This window comes from Chrysemys picta, chromosome 13, assembly GCF_011386835.1.
Source record: "Chrysemys picta bellii isolate R12L10 chromosome 13, ASM1138683v2, whole genome shotgun sequence".
Classification (NCBI taxonomy): Eukaryota; Metazoa; Chordata; order Testudines; family Emydidae; genus Chrysemys; species Chrysemys picta.
Window position 1 is genome coordinate 4,792,582 of NC_088803.1, and position 18,339 is coordinate 4,810,920.

The window sequence follows — 18,339 nt, forward strand, 5'->3', positions numbered from 1 at the left end:
AAGTGACTTTTGCATCACAAAAGCGCAGTATAACCACTATGGTTAAGAAAGCCTATCACCTTTATTTTGGCTGCAAAATTGGAGATCAGAACAAGAGGTGGGCCCCACACATATGCTGCAACACTTGTGCAACAAATCTTCGCCAGTGGTTGAACAGGAAAAGGAAATCTATGCCTTTTGCAGTGCCAGTGATTTGGAGAGAGCCAACAGATCATACCAGCAATTGTTACTTCTGCATGGTGCCTCCAGTTGGAAAAGGTGTGTCAAAGAAGAAAAAGTGGACTGTGCATTATCCAAACATTCCATCAGCTATACAACCAGTACCCCACGGAGAAGGACTGCCGGTTCCTGATGCACCAGAATCATTCTCACTTGAATCAGACGAGGAAGAGGAAGAGGATGAAACTTCTGGTCCTGAACCATCAATGTCACAGGACCCACATTTTCTCCCATCCTCCTCCTCTGAACCACACCTCATAACACAAGGTGAACTGAATGACCTTGTCAGGGATTTGGAACTACCCAAGAGTAAGGCAGAGCTGTTGGGCTCCAGACTACAGCAGGGGAATCTCCTGGCAGGTGATGTTAGGGTTTCCATGTTCCGTGACCGTCAAAAGGATCTTGTCCCATTCTTCTTCATGGAAGGTGATCTTGTAGCCTGCAACAACATTGATGGTGTGATGGCAGCCCTCAACATCGTTCACGATCCAGATGAGTGGAGACTGTTCATTGATTCATCGAAGACGAGTCTTAAAGCTGTTTTACTGCATAATGGCAATGTTTTGTCATCAATTCCAGTTGGTCATGCAGTCCGTATGAAGGAAACCTATGACAACATGAAACAACTTTTGAGGTGCATAAACTATGACCAACATCAGTGGCAGCTTTGTGGCGATTTGAAGGTTGTTGCTCTCTTGCTTGGTCTGCAGACTGGATACACAAAGTACTGCTGTTTTCTCTGCGAATGGGATAGTCATGCAAGAGATTCCCACTACATCAAGAAAGATTGGCCACTCCGACAGTCATTGGAGCCTGGGAGGAAAAGTGTTCAGCATCCACCACTTGTTGAATCAAGGAAGATTTTGTTACCACCCTTATACATCAAGCTGGGTCTGATGAAGAACTTTGTCAAGACCATTGACAAAACACAAGCAGCTTTCAAGTACCTCCGTGGAAAATTTCCAAGGTTAAGTGAAGCTAAGATAAAGGAAGGTGTCTATGTTGGTCCTCAGATTCGTGAACTTCTTCGAGATGATGCATTTGACCATGCACTGCGTGGCAAGGAAAAGACAGCATGGAAAGCCTTCCAGTTAGTGGCAATCAATTTTCTCGGAAACAACAAGGCAGACAACTACAGGTTGTTGGTGGAAAACCTCCTCAAGGCATATAAAAGCCTTGGTTGCAACATGTCACTAAAGATACAGTTTTTGCACTCTCATCTAGATTTTTTTCCACCGATCTACGGAGCAGTGAGCGATGAGCACAGCGAGCGATTTCACCAGGACATTGCAACAACGGAGAAACGCTATCAGGGCAAATGGAGCCCATCAATGCTTGAAGACTATTGCTGGACAGTGACAAGAGATGCTCCATTTAATGAATACAAGAGACAAGCCAAGAAGCGCCGCGTAGACACTGAATAGGACTAAACTATGTACATAATAGTTTTTTGCCTTTTGTTTCATAATCAATTTTATTTATATAACCCTTTTGCTGATTTTTAAAGTGTTACATAAACAGGACAGGTGAAATATTATCATGTAAAGCAACCATAAACACATGAAAAGACCTAGGTTTACAATTTATGATTAAAACTCTACTATCTACACAATATACATAGATATAAAATGTAAAAATTTAAATATCTTAGAAACAGTAGCCAATCAGTTGTTTTAATTGTCATATTTGAATTCAATACACCAAAGTACATAATAAATAGCACATTTTATCTCTGAAGCAGATGACTTCTCAAAAATTGTAGACCAGTGTTATTTTGCTTCCTTTTAAGACTAGAATATTTCCGTTCTTTATTTCAGCGGTCCCTGCAAAAGTCAAATCTGTGTCATTCCCTCTGGGTCTTCGTGCCTCTTCCTAGCTGATTTCCAGGAGGGAAGATGAAAACTTTGCTTCTCTCTCTCCTTCTCTTTGCTATTGCAGCATGTAAGTACAATAGGAGGGAGCACTCGCCCCTTTCTACTGATCCCGCTGCTGTCATCTCTCTGACTGAGATTTCTCAGTGCTCTTTGCAGGTGTCCATTCCCAAGTTAAACTGCTGCAGACCGGAGCAGCCCAGGTGAAGCCCTCACAGACCCTGAGACTCACCTGCTCCGTGTCTGGATTCTCTCTCACGTCTAGCAGGTATGGGGTGAGCTGGGTTCGACAGCCCCCAGGGAAAGGCCTGGAGTGGTTATCCATTGTGTACTGGGATGAAGACAAATACTACCAGGAGTCTCTGAAAAACTGACTGACCATCTCTAGGGACACCTCTAAAAGCGAGGTGTATTTGGAAATGAGAGGCATGGAGGCCAGAGACAGCGGCACCTATTACTGCACCAGGAGACACACAGTGACACAGAGCAAAGCCAGGACTGGTACAAAAAGGGGAAGCGGATTCTGAGCTGTGCATTGAGGCCAGATTAACTCAGAGCAATGAGGTTTCCCAACTAAACTCCCTGTAAATGGAAAGAAAATGCATCGTAGGGAAAAACGAAAACAGAGACGTCAAAAACAGCTTCTTAATTTTTTCTCTCGACATGATACTGCAGAAAGAGGAATCGTGAGATTCAATGACACACACGAGATCCCCTGGAAAAAACAATTAGTTTAAGTAAACATATATGACTTCCAAGCGTTTCACCATTAAACATGTGACTACATCCAGTCATTACCAAATGACAGAGATGTATTGTATTGCTGATTATGTATTGTGTGACTTTTAAACCAAACTTTGTAGTTTTGGATAATTTAAGCACTATGTCAAGATGTACAGACACTATTTCCTCAACCCGTAGAGTATATAATTTTAACATTCGCTTTAATACATTTTTTAATCCGTATCCCCTTTCTAGGTGCCCTTTCTGAAGTAAAGTTGGTTCAGTCGAGTCCTGGAACCGTGAAGCCCTCAGAATCTCTCCATCTGACATGTACCACCTCTGGTTTCTCCATTGCCAGTAGCGGTTACACTTGTCACTGGATCCGACGGACTCCTGGCAAAGGGCTGGAATGGCTGGGCTACATCAATATGTATTACTCCACCTCCGGCTCCATCCCCCCCCTCCAGAGCCGAATCTCCATCACACAAGACCCCTCCAAGAACGAGCTTTACCTGCGGCTCCGCTCGCTGACAGCTGCAGACACCGCTGCCTATTACTGCGCCAGGCACACAGTGACACGGAGCGAAGCGGGGCCTGGCACAAAATATGTAAGAAGAAATTGGAGCAGAGACTTGAACAAAAAAAGGGGAAGCAGATTCTCAATGGTGTCACATACATGGCCAACCAAAAAAGACTTTATACATTGACCTTTTAATTGTCTTTGAAAGAGAGAAAAAATAAGCAATCGTGCCCACCTCTCTTCAGAATGGCTTTGCAAGATCATTTCCCTTGTCCTTGGTTTTCCGTTTCACCCTGATAATTTAATCCCTCCATTGGATCCCTGTTCTCTGTCTATGGCATCAAACTCAAGCTACTTGTCTGCGGGAAAAGTATCTTTCTTGAGATTTCCCCAGCAATGGGCCACGGTGATAGAGGAGTAGCAATTAAAACCACTGAAGAAAAGTCTGAGAAATACAATGAATTTTGGGGGGTTTAAAGGATTTGTGGATCCCGGACTGTCACTTTATATTTGTCACGGTGGCAAGGCAGAGCCCCTCAGAGGACAGACTCTGCGTGTAGATGAATGTTCACTGGATATGAGAAGAACCTCGAACTTATAGAAACACAACAAAACCCGGAGCGGATTCACAAGCAGCCTTACCAGTGCTCCACACTCTGCCTGCTGAAGAATATTTCCATTTTCTCTGCATTTGCAGTGCCTCCTGGTCCAGCATGGAGGAGCAGCACCATCCAAAAGAACCAAGCTTATGTTACCTGCTTATCCGCTGCAATTCGCAGAACTGCCATGTGGCGGCAGTGTTGAATCGTTAATTAACCAGAATCCCTCAGGAACATTCCTGAAACGGGAATAGATTAATGTTACGCGGAGAGGATGACTCTGAGACTGGGGGCAGGGCGGGCGCTTCCACTAGGCGACCCTAGGCGGTCGCGTAGGGCGGCAGGATTCGGGGGGCAGCATTTTGCTGTCCTAGGGGGCAGCTCCTCCACTGAGCATTGGGCGTCAGGTATCCTTCCCCTCCGCGTCTTTGGGGCACTTCAGTGGCAGGTCCTCCACTCACTCCGGGACCCGCCGCCAAAGTGCCCTGAAGATGCGGAGCAGAAGGACCCCCGCAGCCGAATGCTCAGAGGAGGAGCTGCCGCCTAGGGTGGCAAAAAGCCTGGCGCCGCTCCTGACTGGGGGATGAGTTTTTCCAAAGGGCCGAAGAAATATCTGGACATTTGGTTACCTTATTTTAACTTCCCCAGACTTTTTAACCCCCTGGTTTCCGCTGAGTACCTAATATGCTGCAGCTAGAGAATCCGCACATTGACTTTTGTGCTTACCCAAAGTTTGTATTCCCTGACTCCAGAAAAATGTTGTTCCCCCTTAAAAGATACTAGTGTTCTTACGAGCTAGGGGTAGGGTTTTCAAGGTGCCTAAGCGAGTTAGGTGCCCACATACCATCCAAATCCAATGGGAACTGGAGATCTCATTTTCTTGGGTTTGTTTGAAGATCCCGGTCTAGAAGCTTCTCTCTTCATACATCTTATGAAAACAATTTCTGTCAGTTGAAGAAAGCAATTACAATGAGAACAAATGCTGCGAGTAGTTGTTGTTTTTAATAGGGTTACCATCCGTCCATATTTCCCCAGACATGTCCGGCTTTTGCGTCTTTAAATAGCAGTCCGGGAGGAATTGGTAACATGGTTAAAAGGTCCGGGATTTTCCCCCCTCCACTCCCCTCCCTCCCTCCCTCCCTTCCATGCAGAGTGCGGCATGGCTGATTGGGCGGCTGGGCCTGATTGAGCCGCTCCCATTGGCCTCCAGCAGCCTCCCCTGCTCCCCCCGCCCCTCCCCCTGCTGCCTGCAGCCTGGTATAGGGACACAAACAGCCCCACTGGCAGTGTGTTTTGCCTCCACGTGGAGGAGCCAGCATCTGACCGGCATGGGCATGGTAAGGGGAGTCCCGGGGGGCAATCAGGGAGCAGGGGGAGGGTTGGATGGGTCGGGAGTTCTGGGGGTGGGGATGTGAATATGGGGTGGGGGGTGGCGGGTTATATTCTTTTGTGTTGCCTGAGCTCCAGCAATATCCAGGGCCGGGGGCCCTGCTCCAGCAATATTTGGAGCTGGGTCTCTCCCCCGGCCCTGCCTGGAATGGGCCCCGGCCTCCACCTGCCACCCCCCCACGCGTCCTCCCCCCTGCGGGTCCCCCCCATCCCTGCCTGAAAGAATGCAGTGTGCACCTCTCCCGTGCCTGCTTGTGCTGCCGGAGTAGTACATTCCTATGCCCTGCTCCCAGCAGCAACTGCTGTCTGCTGCCCCAGGTCCTAGTGCCCCCCATCCACTAATGGAAAGACAGGCTGCCCTTACCCTGCCCTTCCTTTCCACCCTAGCCCTGAGCCTCTCCAACGCCCCAAACCCCTCATACCCAGCCCCAACCCTCATCCCCCCACACCCTAATCCTCTGCCCCAGCCCTGAGCCTCTTCCTGCATCATGAACCCCTCATCCCCAGCCCCAGCCAGAGCCCTCATCCCCCCACACCCTAATCCTCTGCCTCAGCCCTGAGCCCCCTCCTGCATCATGAACCCCTCATCATCAGACCCACAGTCCTCACCCCTGCATCCCCTCCTATCCCCAAACTCCCTCCCAATCCTCCTCCCCTTCCCACACACCCACTCCTGCCCTCAAACTCCCTCCCAAAGCCTGCACCCCCTCCCTTTACACCGCCTCCCACCCCCAAACGCCATCCCAGAGCCTGCACCCCTCACCCCCTCCTGCACACCCACCCCCTGCCCCAGCCTGGAGCCTGCACGCAGCACCCAAACTCCATCCCAGAGCCTGCACCCCTCCTGCACCCTAATCCCCAGCCCAGGACCTGCACCTCAGACCTCCTCCCCCACCCAACCCCCCTCCCAGAGCCTTAGGCAGGTGGGGGAGGTGGAGTTGGGGGGAGCGGGTTCTGGACACCACCAAAATTTCTACAAACCTGCCACCCATAAGGGTCGGGGCAGTCAGGGGACGGGTAGGGTTCTAGGGGGGCAGTTAGGGTGGGGGGGGTTCTCAGGAGGAGGCAGTCAGGGGACAAGAACAAGGGGGGTTGGGAGTTCTGAGGGGGGCAGTCAGGGGGTGGGAAGTGGGAGGGAGTGGATGGGGGTGGGGCGGGAGCGGGGCTCCCCCCCAGTGTCCTCTTTTTTGATTGTGGAAATATGGTAACCCTATTTTTAAAGTACTATCCATCGATGTGGATGTTACTGAGAATTATTTAAACAATGTGACTATTGGGTTGGTGCTGCTGTGTTGTGTCTGCATTGGGCGAGTATGCGCTTTGTGCTTGTGTTGTCAACATCTCTGTGTTTGTGCGATATTGCTCTGGCTGTGTACATCTGTATTCTGTGGTTATTGTGAGTGTGTGGTGCAGGTGCTGTGTGTGTGGCTCTTGTTGCTGTTTTTGGGATGCAGCTGAATGTGGTTTTTGTGTGTGTGTGTGTGTGTGTGTATGTTGGGTGATCCTGTGTGTTGGTTGGGGAAAACTGAAAACAAGAGATGGAGAGAGAGTCGAACTACTTTTTTTTTTTACCAATATTAGCCTATATTGCTGAACTTTTCTTTTGACTTTAACCTAGACACTGAGTGAATGGGATTTGGTCACGTATACCCGGATTTTGAAATAACACATGGGAGACAGGTTCCCAAGTTCGCCCCCTACATTAGTCAGAGGAAAGTCATTGGGGCACGTGCTCAAGAACAAGAATTGACTCCAGCTGAAGTTCTGCCCCAAATATTACTCTTAAATTCAAACTTCATCAGCTCAGCTCAGCTCCAGTGTCCGCTGAAGTCAATGGCAGCAGTTCCTGTGAGGTTGGTGGATGCTGGATCAGACCACAGGCCATGGGCCATGTCCACCCGACACGATTTTCATCTGTAGGGAAGGAGTTCCCAGTAATCTTCTTTCCTCTCTTCTCTACCCGGTGTGTTGAAACTTCATGTGAATTGCTGGCTGGGGCTTTCTTCTCAAATAGAAACTACTCCTTCTATTCAGACTCAGTCCCCGCATAGCTCAGCCGGGAATTTCTTTTCTAGCTGCCTCCTCCGAAACCCAGCTGGAGATCTGCCGCAGAGAAAGTGTCCTTGCTAGAGACCATGATGTGTTTATACATTTTCCTTCTCCTCTTGGCCGCCCCTTCATGTAGGTAATTACCTAAGACAGAAAGTAAAACCTCGATGTTTCCACTTTGCCTTTAAAGTGCGCTGAAATTCTTATTATTTTCCATTTTCCCAGGTGTCCTCTCAGAGATTCAGCTGGTGGAGTCCAGCCCGGGAGCGGTGAAGCCCAGCGAGACCTTCAAACTAACCTGTGCGGTGTCTGGTTACTCCATTTCCAGCGGGTACTGGTGGCACCGGATCCGGCAACCCCCTGGCAAAGGGCTGGGATGGATGGCAGAGATATATGGAGGTGGGAGGACTTTCTCTGCCCAGTCTCTTAAAAGCCGATTAGCCATCTCTGTAGATGTTTCCAAAAATGAATTCTCCCTTCAGCTGAGCTCCCTGACAGCTGCAGATACTGCCATGTATTACCGTGCCAGACAGTGACACCGTGACACAGAGGAAATAAAAACTGGGGTGTTTCTCTACAGTGCAGTGAGGCGGATTGAGTGCAAGGGCCTGCCACTCCCCAAACCAGTAAATAGGAAGGCGGGGGACACCTGTGGAACAAAGTAGTTATCGTCCTGCAGGGGAAAGGAGAGGAAGTCACCCAAATGGGTAGAGCAGTTAACAGGAGTCAGAAGATCTGTGGTCTAGTCTAGGCTTGGCACTAGAGAACAGAAGCCCTGGATTCCAGTTCTGATTCTTATACGTACATGGGGACATTAAGGAAAATCCCCCTTTAAGGGAATTCGGGCAACTTTTCTTCTAAATGAGAGCATCCACATGCAGGGGTTTAATGCACGTTCACGTCACATCTTTAGTTAATTAATCTTAAATGTTTCTGAGTTCTATCATGTAGAAAGACCCTAGGCTCTTCTGAAAATCTCACTTTAACTTCCTAAGGGACTTGGATGTTTTGGAAAATCCCACCCTAAACAGACAATAAAAATAGGACTGAGATGCAAGCAACACAGGATACAGGCTTGGATATTCAAAGCCTAGGGGAATTAGGCGCCAACTGCCCTTGAAAGTCAGTTTTTTTTATTACATTCACACCCCCTCCAATTATTCTTTTTTATCTCCTTATTCTACTTCCAAGGAAAAGGTTAGTCTAAGGAGACAATTCAATTAACAGTAGGATACCAAGGGAGTACTAGAGTTGATGGGAGAGTGTTCCGTGTTTGATTTGTCGCATCTTCACTAGATGTGATAAATTGACTCCTGCTGGATCCATCCCTTTGGAGGGAAGTATAGACATGCCCTCAGACGCAATTGAGAGTCTTGTTATATGCTGCACAGTGACACCCACTAACACCTAGGTCTAAGTACTAGACCTGCTTTGGGACTGTTTCTCTGATTCAAGAGACTTCCCAGTGTGCCTAAGCAGTGAGGCGCCCCTACTGACAGCTAAAATCCCTGAGAGCTGTGATAAGAGGGGGACCCTGAAGACATCTTGGTGCCACCAGCAGGATGGTTAGTGAGGAGCCATGACCAGTGGGTGTTGCCACAGTAAGAGAGTGCCTGGGCAGCAGATTGTGTAGGGTGTCTCCTTATCTCCCCTTCCATCCAGGTTGGGAGGTGAACTCTGCGGATGCACCTCAGAAGTCTGAGTCTGCATGATCCAAGGACAGCAGCTGCGAGTGAGGTGCAGGGAAAGGACGGGCATGTTAATGGGACTTTTGGGTTGCTGAACTGCTTTCTTTGCTCATGATTTACGATTATGAATCCTGTTTGTGGTGTTTCCCCAACGTAATGCTGCATTGTTTCCCTCCTTTATTGAAAGGCTTTTGCTACACCCAGACTCTGTGTTTGCGAGAGGGGAAGCATTGCCTCTTAGAGGCACCAGGTTGGTGGTATGTAATTGTCCCAGGTCACTGGGTGGGGGCTTGAGCCGGTTTTGCATTGTGTTATTGAAAAGAAACCCCCTAGATACTGAACCCGGCCCTTGTTGCTGCCAACTCTGATGGGCAGAAGAGTTACATAAATATATAAATAATTTTCTCCTGGTGTAAATGGACATAACTCCAGCAACTTCTATGCCCGTGAATTTTTTTCTATCTGGGTCATGGACTGAACATGTATATGTGTAAGTTAAGTGAAATTAATGAAACAAACGGAATCAGTGGGGAAGAAACACAGGCGTTTCTTCTTAAGATCCAAGACAGTAAATTGGCCACTTATATGACTTTCCCTTGTGTATCGACCACGGGGGGAGAGGGGGAGATCCATTCTGTCTCTATGCTTCTCTCTATCTCTGTCTCGCTCTCACTCTGCCAAGGTTTCCTCAACCTCCAACCTTGCATCTTGTAAAAATAACCCTAAATTACAGCAGAATTCTACTAATTTCTGTAGCTTCCGCAATGCCCATCGCTTGAGGCATTTGTACCTTCAGCTTATCCCATTACCTTAAAGCATGAAGATATCCAAACGACCACAATAGTGCTTGAATTTCCAAGGGGACACAGGGGAGTTAGGTGCCAGGTTTCTGGGAGAATCCCAGCCTAAAGTAATTGGAATGTTCAGCTTCTTTGAAAATCTTACTCTAAGTGACATTCCCCAGGTCACAAATAAAGTCAGTGCTTCAGTCAGGGAAGGGAAGCTTCATAACTCCCCTTTTCCTATTCTAACCATTTGATCCCACTCTCCATTAAGAGGCGAGAATAGAACCCAGGAGTGTTAACTTCCAGCCCTTTCTGCTTTACCCACCAGGCACCCAGGGCCAGTGCTTCCACTAGGCAACCCTAGGCGGTTGCCTAAAGTGGCAGGATTTGGGGGGTGGCATTTTGCCATCCTCGGCGGAAATTTGGTGGCAGGAGGTCCTTCTGCTCCGCCTCTTTGGTGGAAATTCGGCGACGGGTCCTTCACTCGCTCCGGGACCCACCACCAAAGTGCCCCGAAGAAGCGGAGAGGAAGGACCCCCGCTGCCGAATTCTCAGAGGAGGAGCGCTGCCGCCTAGGGCAGCAAAAACCCCGGCACCGCTCCTATAGGCACCAATCTGCTCCCAAACCTGGGAGAGAACCCAGGGACTCCTGGCTTACAAAGGCCCCCTTCTGTAATCTGCTGGACCCAATTCCCTTCCCAGATCTGGGATAAAACCCAGGAGCCCTGACTCCCAGATTCTAAAACACACTACACCAGGGATCGGCAACCTTTGGCATGCGGCTCACCAGGGAAAGCCCCTGGCAGTCCGGGCCAGTTTGTTTACCTGCTGCGTCCGCAGGTTTGGCCGATCGCGGCTCCCATTGGCCGTGGTTCAATGCTCCAGGCCAATGGGGGCGGCAGGAAGCAGTGGCCAACACATCCCTCGTCCCGAGCCGCTTCCCACCGCCCCCATTGGCCTGGAGCTGCAAACCGCCGCCAATGGGAGCTGCAATCGGCTGAACCTGCCGATGTGGCAGGTAAACAAAGTGGCCTGGCCCGCCGGGGTGCTTACCCTGGCGAGCCGCGTGCCAAAGGTTGACGATCCCTGGACTACACCATGTTCTCTTCACAGATTTGGGCATAGAAACCAGGCCAGGCCCCACCACCTCCTTTTATAACCACTTAGACCCCACTCCCCTCCCAGAGCTGGGAATTGAAGCCTAAATTCATGACTCCGAGCTCCTCTGCTCTAACCCACTATACCCTACTCCCTTCCCAGAGCTGGGGATAGAACCCAGGAGTCCTGGCTCCCAGATCCCCCCGCTCTAACCACTAGACCCCACTCCCCTCCCAGAGCTGGAAAGAGGAGCCTGAATTCCTCAGTCCAAGCTCCTCTGCTCTAACCCACTGGACCACGCTCCCTTTCCAAAAGTGAACATAGAACCCAGGAGACCCCAGCGCCCCATCTCTAATCACTGACCGCTCTGACTTCCTTTAACATTCATTTCCTGAGCTGCACAGATGCTTCCCCTACAGAACAGAAGCGGGAGGAGAGAGGTAGCGACAAAATAACCACTTGGTTGTTTTTATATCTGCCACTGAAGCATGTACACGTCATGCAAATCAGCCATCTGGGTTTCTTGTTTAAATAGAAACCCCCAGAGGTTTTTGTCCATCTGAATTCTATCATTCTTGTTAAATCTTCCCATAAAAGAATGATTAAAGCTTTGATCATTTCCCTTGGCCTACTCATCCTGTGGCCCTGTGAGTTTTGATAGGAGGCAGTGGGACGTAGTTATTTGTCTAACACCATCTTTTTGTGTGATGGATTCCTTCTTCCTTGTACGTGGTTGCTTGTGCTTTGAACTCCTCCACCCCTGTTATTCCCAGGTGTCCTTTCTTAGGTGCAATTGACACAGCCATGGTTGCAATCAGGCTACCGGTTCTGAAACCTTTAGGGTCACTCCAGCTGACCTGCGCTGTGGCTGGTGTCCCCATCATTGATTCTTATGACTGAGGATGTGTCTGTCAAACTCAACAGAGACAGCTGGAATGGATTGGACACATTAATGGAGGTGGTGCTTCACACCCTGCTCCGTAGTTCCAAAACTGATTACTCATATCTAGGGACACAGAAATGAGTATTATCTCATGTTGAATGCACTCACCACTGAAGACCGTTTATTATTGTGCTGCTAATAAATACTACCACCCCACCGTGACACCAGGATGTTAGGGAGTGGCGTTGTATTTTTCCACTTTACAGAGAGTGGGGTCTTGATGTATTTTAGGCTTCTCTTACTAATTTAAACAAACTACATGGATTTCAGTCTGTTAATAAGATCTCTCTGCACATACTTTTAGTAGAAAAGAATGGATGGATGGTCACATCATTATTTGAATTTAATATGTTGTTGGAGTGTGTGTGTTCCCGCAAATAATTTCTATGACTGTGCTTCAAGAAGAAATAGTTTCATGAGTTTTGACTGAAATACACAAGAATGACATGATGGGCGGAACAGGATAAAAGAGGGTCAGGATCTAAGTGGGTTCTAATTTGGTGTCACACCACAGGCTCAGAATTGCAAGCTTGTTCAAGCTGCTAATAGACAAACATGGGCCGCCAAGCACGTAGCATTGACTCAATAAATATCAGTTCCCTACAACTCTGCTGCCGGCTGCATCGCTTATTGCTAACGAAACACACAAGAATGAAGTGTGGGATTTTCAAAAGCGACTAAAGGCCAGAGCTACAGAGTATGTATGTACTTAGAGGATTTTGAAAATTCCCACTTGGAATACCTTTAGAAATCGGGTCCCAAGTGTTTACAGATGCATATAGATGCCTAGTAGCATTTACAACAGTACCTACTACCTAAGTACTTTAGACACCTAACTCCCAATGAAAATCAATGGGACTTAGGTACCTAATTCACTTAAAGACTTTTGTAAATCCCATTGGACATGTATCACAACTTTAGGCACCTAAATACCTTGTAAAGTATGTCTCCTAGTGATTTAGTGACATTGAAAGTCAAAGGAACTCCTCCTAAATTACTCAGGCTCTTTAGAAAATCCAATATGGAGAAGTTATATCCTTTGTAGAAGTGCTGGTGACCCAATACATCGAATTGAAATCAAGGTGAGCTGCACGTGCCCAATGCATTTGGGGCCACATTTGTAAAGATGGTTAGGTGCTTGGTGGGATTTTCCAAACACAAACAGGGGCCTTTTCCCCATTGAAATCAAGGGGTCTTGGGCACCTTGGATATTTTGAAGGTAACCTGTAGGCACCTTAGCACCTTTAGCCATCTGCTTCTTCCTGTCTTTCAGAATTGACTTTGCAAAACAGAATTGCCTCCATGTTTCTAAGGAAAAACAAATGAAGGAAATAATTCTAGTGATCTGTTTAAATAGATCCCTCTCGTTCTATTTGTAAAAGAATAAATATAATCACACAACTAGACAGAAAGAAAAGAAAAGCCTGGACAGGAATGAATCAGCTGCATTCAGACAAAGTGATCTATAACCACAGTAATATCTCTTTTAGGGCACTTATCATGATTTCTTAGGGTAAAATGTAGATCTCAAAGTGCTTCACAAAGGAGGTGATTTTATAGATGGTGAAACAGAGGGACAGAGCAGTGACTTGCCTAAGGTCACCAGCAGCATAGACAATAATAGAATCCAGTGCCTTTACCCACTAGACCACACTGCCTCCTGTGTGGCTTTTACACTCTGTCCTCTGGTCTCTGGCCAAGGCCTCGGTTAATTCAGGTTGAGCTAGTGGGAGGATGTATTTCTCCAGTACTCTGCTGTATGGTGTAGTCATGTCACAGGGGGAGATCCCCAGACACACAGACAGCTCCCTGCCTTCCCTTATAACCCCCCAGTGAAACCCACATGCAAATCACTGCTTCTAGGTGGGCTCCTGTTTAAATACAAACCCCAGGTTCTTGCAGCTCGGACAGTGATATCTGACTGAGTGCTGCCCTAACAAATCATGGAGTCACTATGGGTTTTCAGTTTACTCTTATCTGCCCTGACTTGTGAATATTTCTGGGGAACGCAGGGAACTTGCATATCCTAAACTTGAGGTCTATGGAGTAAAACTGGGGTAAGAATGATAAGACCCATAATCATTTTCCCCACTTCCCAGGCATCCAACATAAGAACATAAGAATGGCCATACTGGGGCAGACCAAAGGTCCATCTAGCCCAGTATCCTGTCTACCGACAGTGGCCAATGCCAGGTGCCCCAGAGGGAGTGAACCTAACTGGTAATGATCAAGTGATCTCTCTCCTCCCGTCCATCTCCACCCTCTGAAAAACAGAGTCTAGGGACACCATTCCTTACCCATCCTGGCTAATAGCCATTAATGGACTTAACCTCCATGAATTTATCCAGTTCTCTTTTAAACCCTGTTATAATCCTAGCCTTCACAACCTCCTCAGGCAAGGAGTTCCACAAGTTGACTGTGTGCTGTGTGAAGAAGAACTTCCTTTTATTTGTTTTAAACCTGCTGCCCATTAATTTCATTTGGTGGCACTTAGTTCTTATATTATGGGAAAAGTAAATAACTTTTCTTTATTCACTTTCTCCACACCACTCATGATTTTATAGACCTCTATCATATTCCCCCTTAGTTTCCTCTTTTCCAAGTTGAAAAGTCCTACCCTCTTTAATCTCTCCTCATATGGGACTCGTTCCAACCCCCTAATCATTTTAGTTGCCCTTTTCTGAACTTTTTCTAATGCCAGTATATCTTTTTTTAGATGAGAAGACCACATCTGTACGCAGTATTCAAGATGTGGGCGTACCATGGATTTATATAAGGGCAATAAGATATTCTCAGTCTTATTCTCTATCCCCTTTTTAATGATTCCTAACATCCTGTTTGCGTTTTTGACTGTCGCTGCACACTGCGTGGACATTTTCAGAGCACTATCCACGATGACTCCAAGATCTCTTTCCTGATTAGTTGTAGCTAAATTAGCCCCCATCATATTGTATGTATAGTTGGGGTTATTTTTTCCAATGTGCATTACTTTACATTTATCTGCATTAAATTTCATTTGCCATTTTGTTGCCCAATCACCTAGTTTTGTGAGATCTTTTTGAAGTTCTTCACAGTCTGCTTTGGTCTTAACTATCTTGAGCAGTTTAGTATCATCTGCAAACTTTGCCACCTCACTGTCAGGGCCGGCTCTAGGCTTTTTGCCGACCCAAGCACATGCTTGGAATGCTGGTGCCTGGAGCCGGCCCTGCTCACTGTTTACCCCTTTCTCCAGATCATTTATGAATAAGTTGAATAGGATTGGTCCTAGGACTGACCCTTGGGGAACACCACTAGTTACCCCTCTCCATTCTGAAAATTTACCATTTATTCCTACCCTTTGTTCCCTGTCTTTTAACCAGTTCTCAATCCATGAAAGGATCTTCCCTCTTACCCCATGACAACTTAATTTACCTAAGAGCCTTTGGTGAGGGACCTTGTCAAAGGCTTTCTAGAAATCTAAGTATACTATGTCCACTGGATCCCCCTTGTCCACATGTTTGTTGACCCCTTCAAAGAACTCTAATAGATTAGTAAGACATGATTTCCATTTACAGAAACCATGTTGACTTTTGCCCAACAATTTATGTTCTTCTATGTGTCTGACAATTTTATTCTTTATGATTGTTTCAGCTAATTTGCCCGGTACTGACGTTAGACTTACCGGTCTGTGATTGCTGGTGTAGCAGGGTGGACACCTGCTCCGGCCTGGAAGGGCCTGAGATAGCCCAGGGAGCAGGCAGCTTGAAGGCTGAGCTGATTGGGGGAAGTGGTGGCAGCTGGGGCCACACCCCAAAGAGACTCAGCAGGCCCTATAAAGGCAGGGAGCCAGGCGCTCAGACACAGTCTCTCTCTCTGAGTGCAGAGAGAGAAGGGCCTGGCTGCAGGGCGCTAGACACAGGGTACCTGCGTGGAGCAGGGTGGGGAAAGGCTGAGGAGCTGGGGAGCTCCTGCCTGGAAAGCCCCAGGCTGCGGCCTAGGAGAAGGCCAAGGGGTACTGGGGGGTTGCAGAGGACAGCCCAGGGCTAGGCCAAGGCAGCAGGTCCAAACCCAACCTTGCTGATGATGAGTGGCCTATACTGTAGTCTGCCCCAGGGAGCAGGGGCTAGTTGGTGACTGGCAGTGGCCTTATTCTGAGGCGAGGTAGGGATAGTGGGTGGGGGTTCCCTGGGGAGGGGAAACCCAGAGAATGTGGTTCTGCCAGGGGGCAGCCCCCCAGATAATGGCACCGGGCTCCTGGGAGGGACACGGGGGCCCGAAGCGGTAAGACGGATCACCAGCCTACAGAGGGCGCTCTGGAGGCTGGATTGAGCTGATTCCCCCAGACGACCAGCAGGAGGCGCCGCAGGGGTGAGTCGGCACCCTTACAGCTGGGATCACCTCTAGAGCCCTTTTTAAATATTGGTGTTACGTTAGCTCTCTTCCAGTCACTTCCACTAGCAAGTTCAGCTGGTCCCGTCCGGCCCAGGAGCGGCGAAGCCCCGAGTGACCCTCACCCTGACCTGTGCTGTCTCTGGAGATTGCAGCGCAAACATCTCTAGTGGCTGTTGCTACTGGAACTGGATCCGGCAGAGTCCCAGGAAAGGGCTGGAAAGGATGGGATATATAATTATTGTTTGCCAGAAGCTGGGAATGGGCGACAGGGGATGGATCACTCTGTGATTCCCTGTTCTGTTCATTCCCTCTGGGGCACCTGGCACTGGCCCCTGTCAGAAGACAGGACACTGGGCTAGATGGACCTTTGGTCTGACCCAGTAGGGCCATTCTTATGTTCTTGTGTAATTAAAGATGGAGGCACAAGCTCCACCACATCCCTTCAAAGCAGGATCACCATCACGGTAGATTCCTCCAAGAACCAGTTCTCCCTGCAGCTCCGCTCCCTGACAGCTGCAGACACCGCCACCTATTACTGTGCCAGAGAGATAGTGACACAGAGCAAAGCAGGAAGCCGAACAGAAAGGGGAAGTGGAGTCTGCACAGACATTCAGGCCTCCATGACGCTGTAGTTTGTCTGTCTAGAAAAGCAGGAGACCCACCTTTCCGCTAGATGACAGAAAAGGGAGAGCCTCTGTTTTCACTCGCACATGGTGAAAATTCATGACTAGGTAGAAACCAGTGAAAACTCAGGTGCTGAAATGATTTCACCCCTGACGGTTTAGTGCAGGCCGTGTAAATTCTGCTTGCGGACTTTCTCATCCCATCTTTCCACTAAAAGTAACAGGACCAACATGTGCAACACACACACCACGATCTTGTATCCCTGTAAGGAAGAGTTTGGCCTTCTACAATCTAAGTGCAGGGAATTCAGTATAGTAACCCGAAAAGAATTTGACAAGCTCTCTGCCGTGATCTTTCTGTCACCAGCCACATTCATCCACATGTCAAACCCGGTCTCATTCCCTCAAGAACAGCCAAAAAGGATACATGCACCAGCGCAAACACCCAGAGCAAGACTCAATCACTCCAGAGATACACACGCACAAATCTTCCCTGGTCTGGAGTGTGTACATTCCCTTTCCAGCTGGGAATATTGATGAACTTTCCAGCCATTGTTTCTGACTCTCCTCTGATACCAGTCAGCTCTGTGTTCTTGGGGAACCAGGGTGCACTATCCAGCCTGACTCATGAAAGACACCCCCACCCGCCAGCCTCTGCTTAAACCAAAACCCATCAGAGGAAAAAACACTGGCAGAGAGCAGTGAAGGGCGTTGGGAGACACACCTAGACCCCTCCTGACAAGGGTGACAAGATTAAGACATCTCCATTTGCATACAGAATGGAGAGCAAAGACAACTCCCCTAACCTCATCTGCATGAGAGAATGGAGAACAGAGAACCGCACTGAACCCTGGGACCAGAAAAGCAGGGAAGCACTGCATCATGGGAATCTCAGCTCCAGATGCTAATGAACCTACGCCTGCCCCCACCCAGCTCAGCAGTGATCAGACCAATTCTAGTAATAAATCCTTGATTGAGATCCAAAATACTGAAGCAGCCTAGTTGCATTGTGAGCTCCCTGGAAGAAAACACCACCCATAGCCAAGAGTGATCAGCTCCTATTGTCTAGCCTAAAGAAAACCCTTGAGTCATCAGCTTACCTATAAACAAATCTAGTGTTCTCCCTACAACCATTGTCATTTCTCTACAAAAATCCCTACTCACCCTCCAGTCAGGGTTCTGATGCTTAGATCCAAACTATGCATCAGTTCCACTGGAACTCCATCTTCTCCTGACTGATCGTGCTGGGGGCTCTGCCTGTCTCCAGCACTCAGGACCCTCAGCTACCACCATCATCTGGGAACCCCGACCAGTTCAAGCCTCATGGAGTGGGTGAGGCCCCCCCCCTCTTTCTCTCTCTCTCTTTTCCTTTCTACCTTAGGTATTAACCTTTAATCATGTATGTTAGGTTGGTTTAGCTCTCCTTGTGTTGTTATCACTATTATTCAATAAATAACTTCT

At 48.1% G+C, this 18,339-nt stretch overlaps 1 protein-coding gene and 2 gene segments (V, D, J or C); all 3 read left to right on the forward strand.

Moving 5' to 3' along the window:
- LOC122173242 (Ig mu chain C region secreted form-like) overlaps nucleotides 1–18,339 on the forward strand; it is a 1,717,225-nt gene that overhangs the window by 1,398,664 nt on the left and 300,222 nt on the right.
- On the forward strand, nucleotides 2,045–3,520 carry LOC135975425 (immunoglobulin superfamily member 3-like). Its single transcript, XM_065566469.1, is given in 3 exon segments — nucleotides 2,045–2,160; nucleotides 2,250–2,549; nucleotides 3,069–3,520. Coding segments are annotated over 3 exon segments (798 nt in total). The 5' UTR covers nucleotides 2,045–2,114.
- Nucleotides 6,635–16,887, forward strand: LOC135975426 (immunoglobulin heavy variable 4-38-2-like). The segment is given in 3 exon segments: nucleotides 6,635–6,717; nucleotides 7,561–7,769; nucleotides 16,670–16,887. Coding segments are annotated over 3 exon segments (510 nt in total).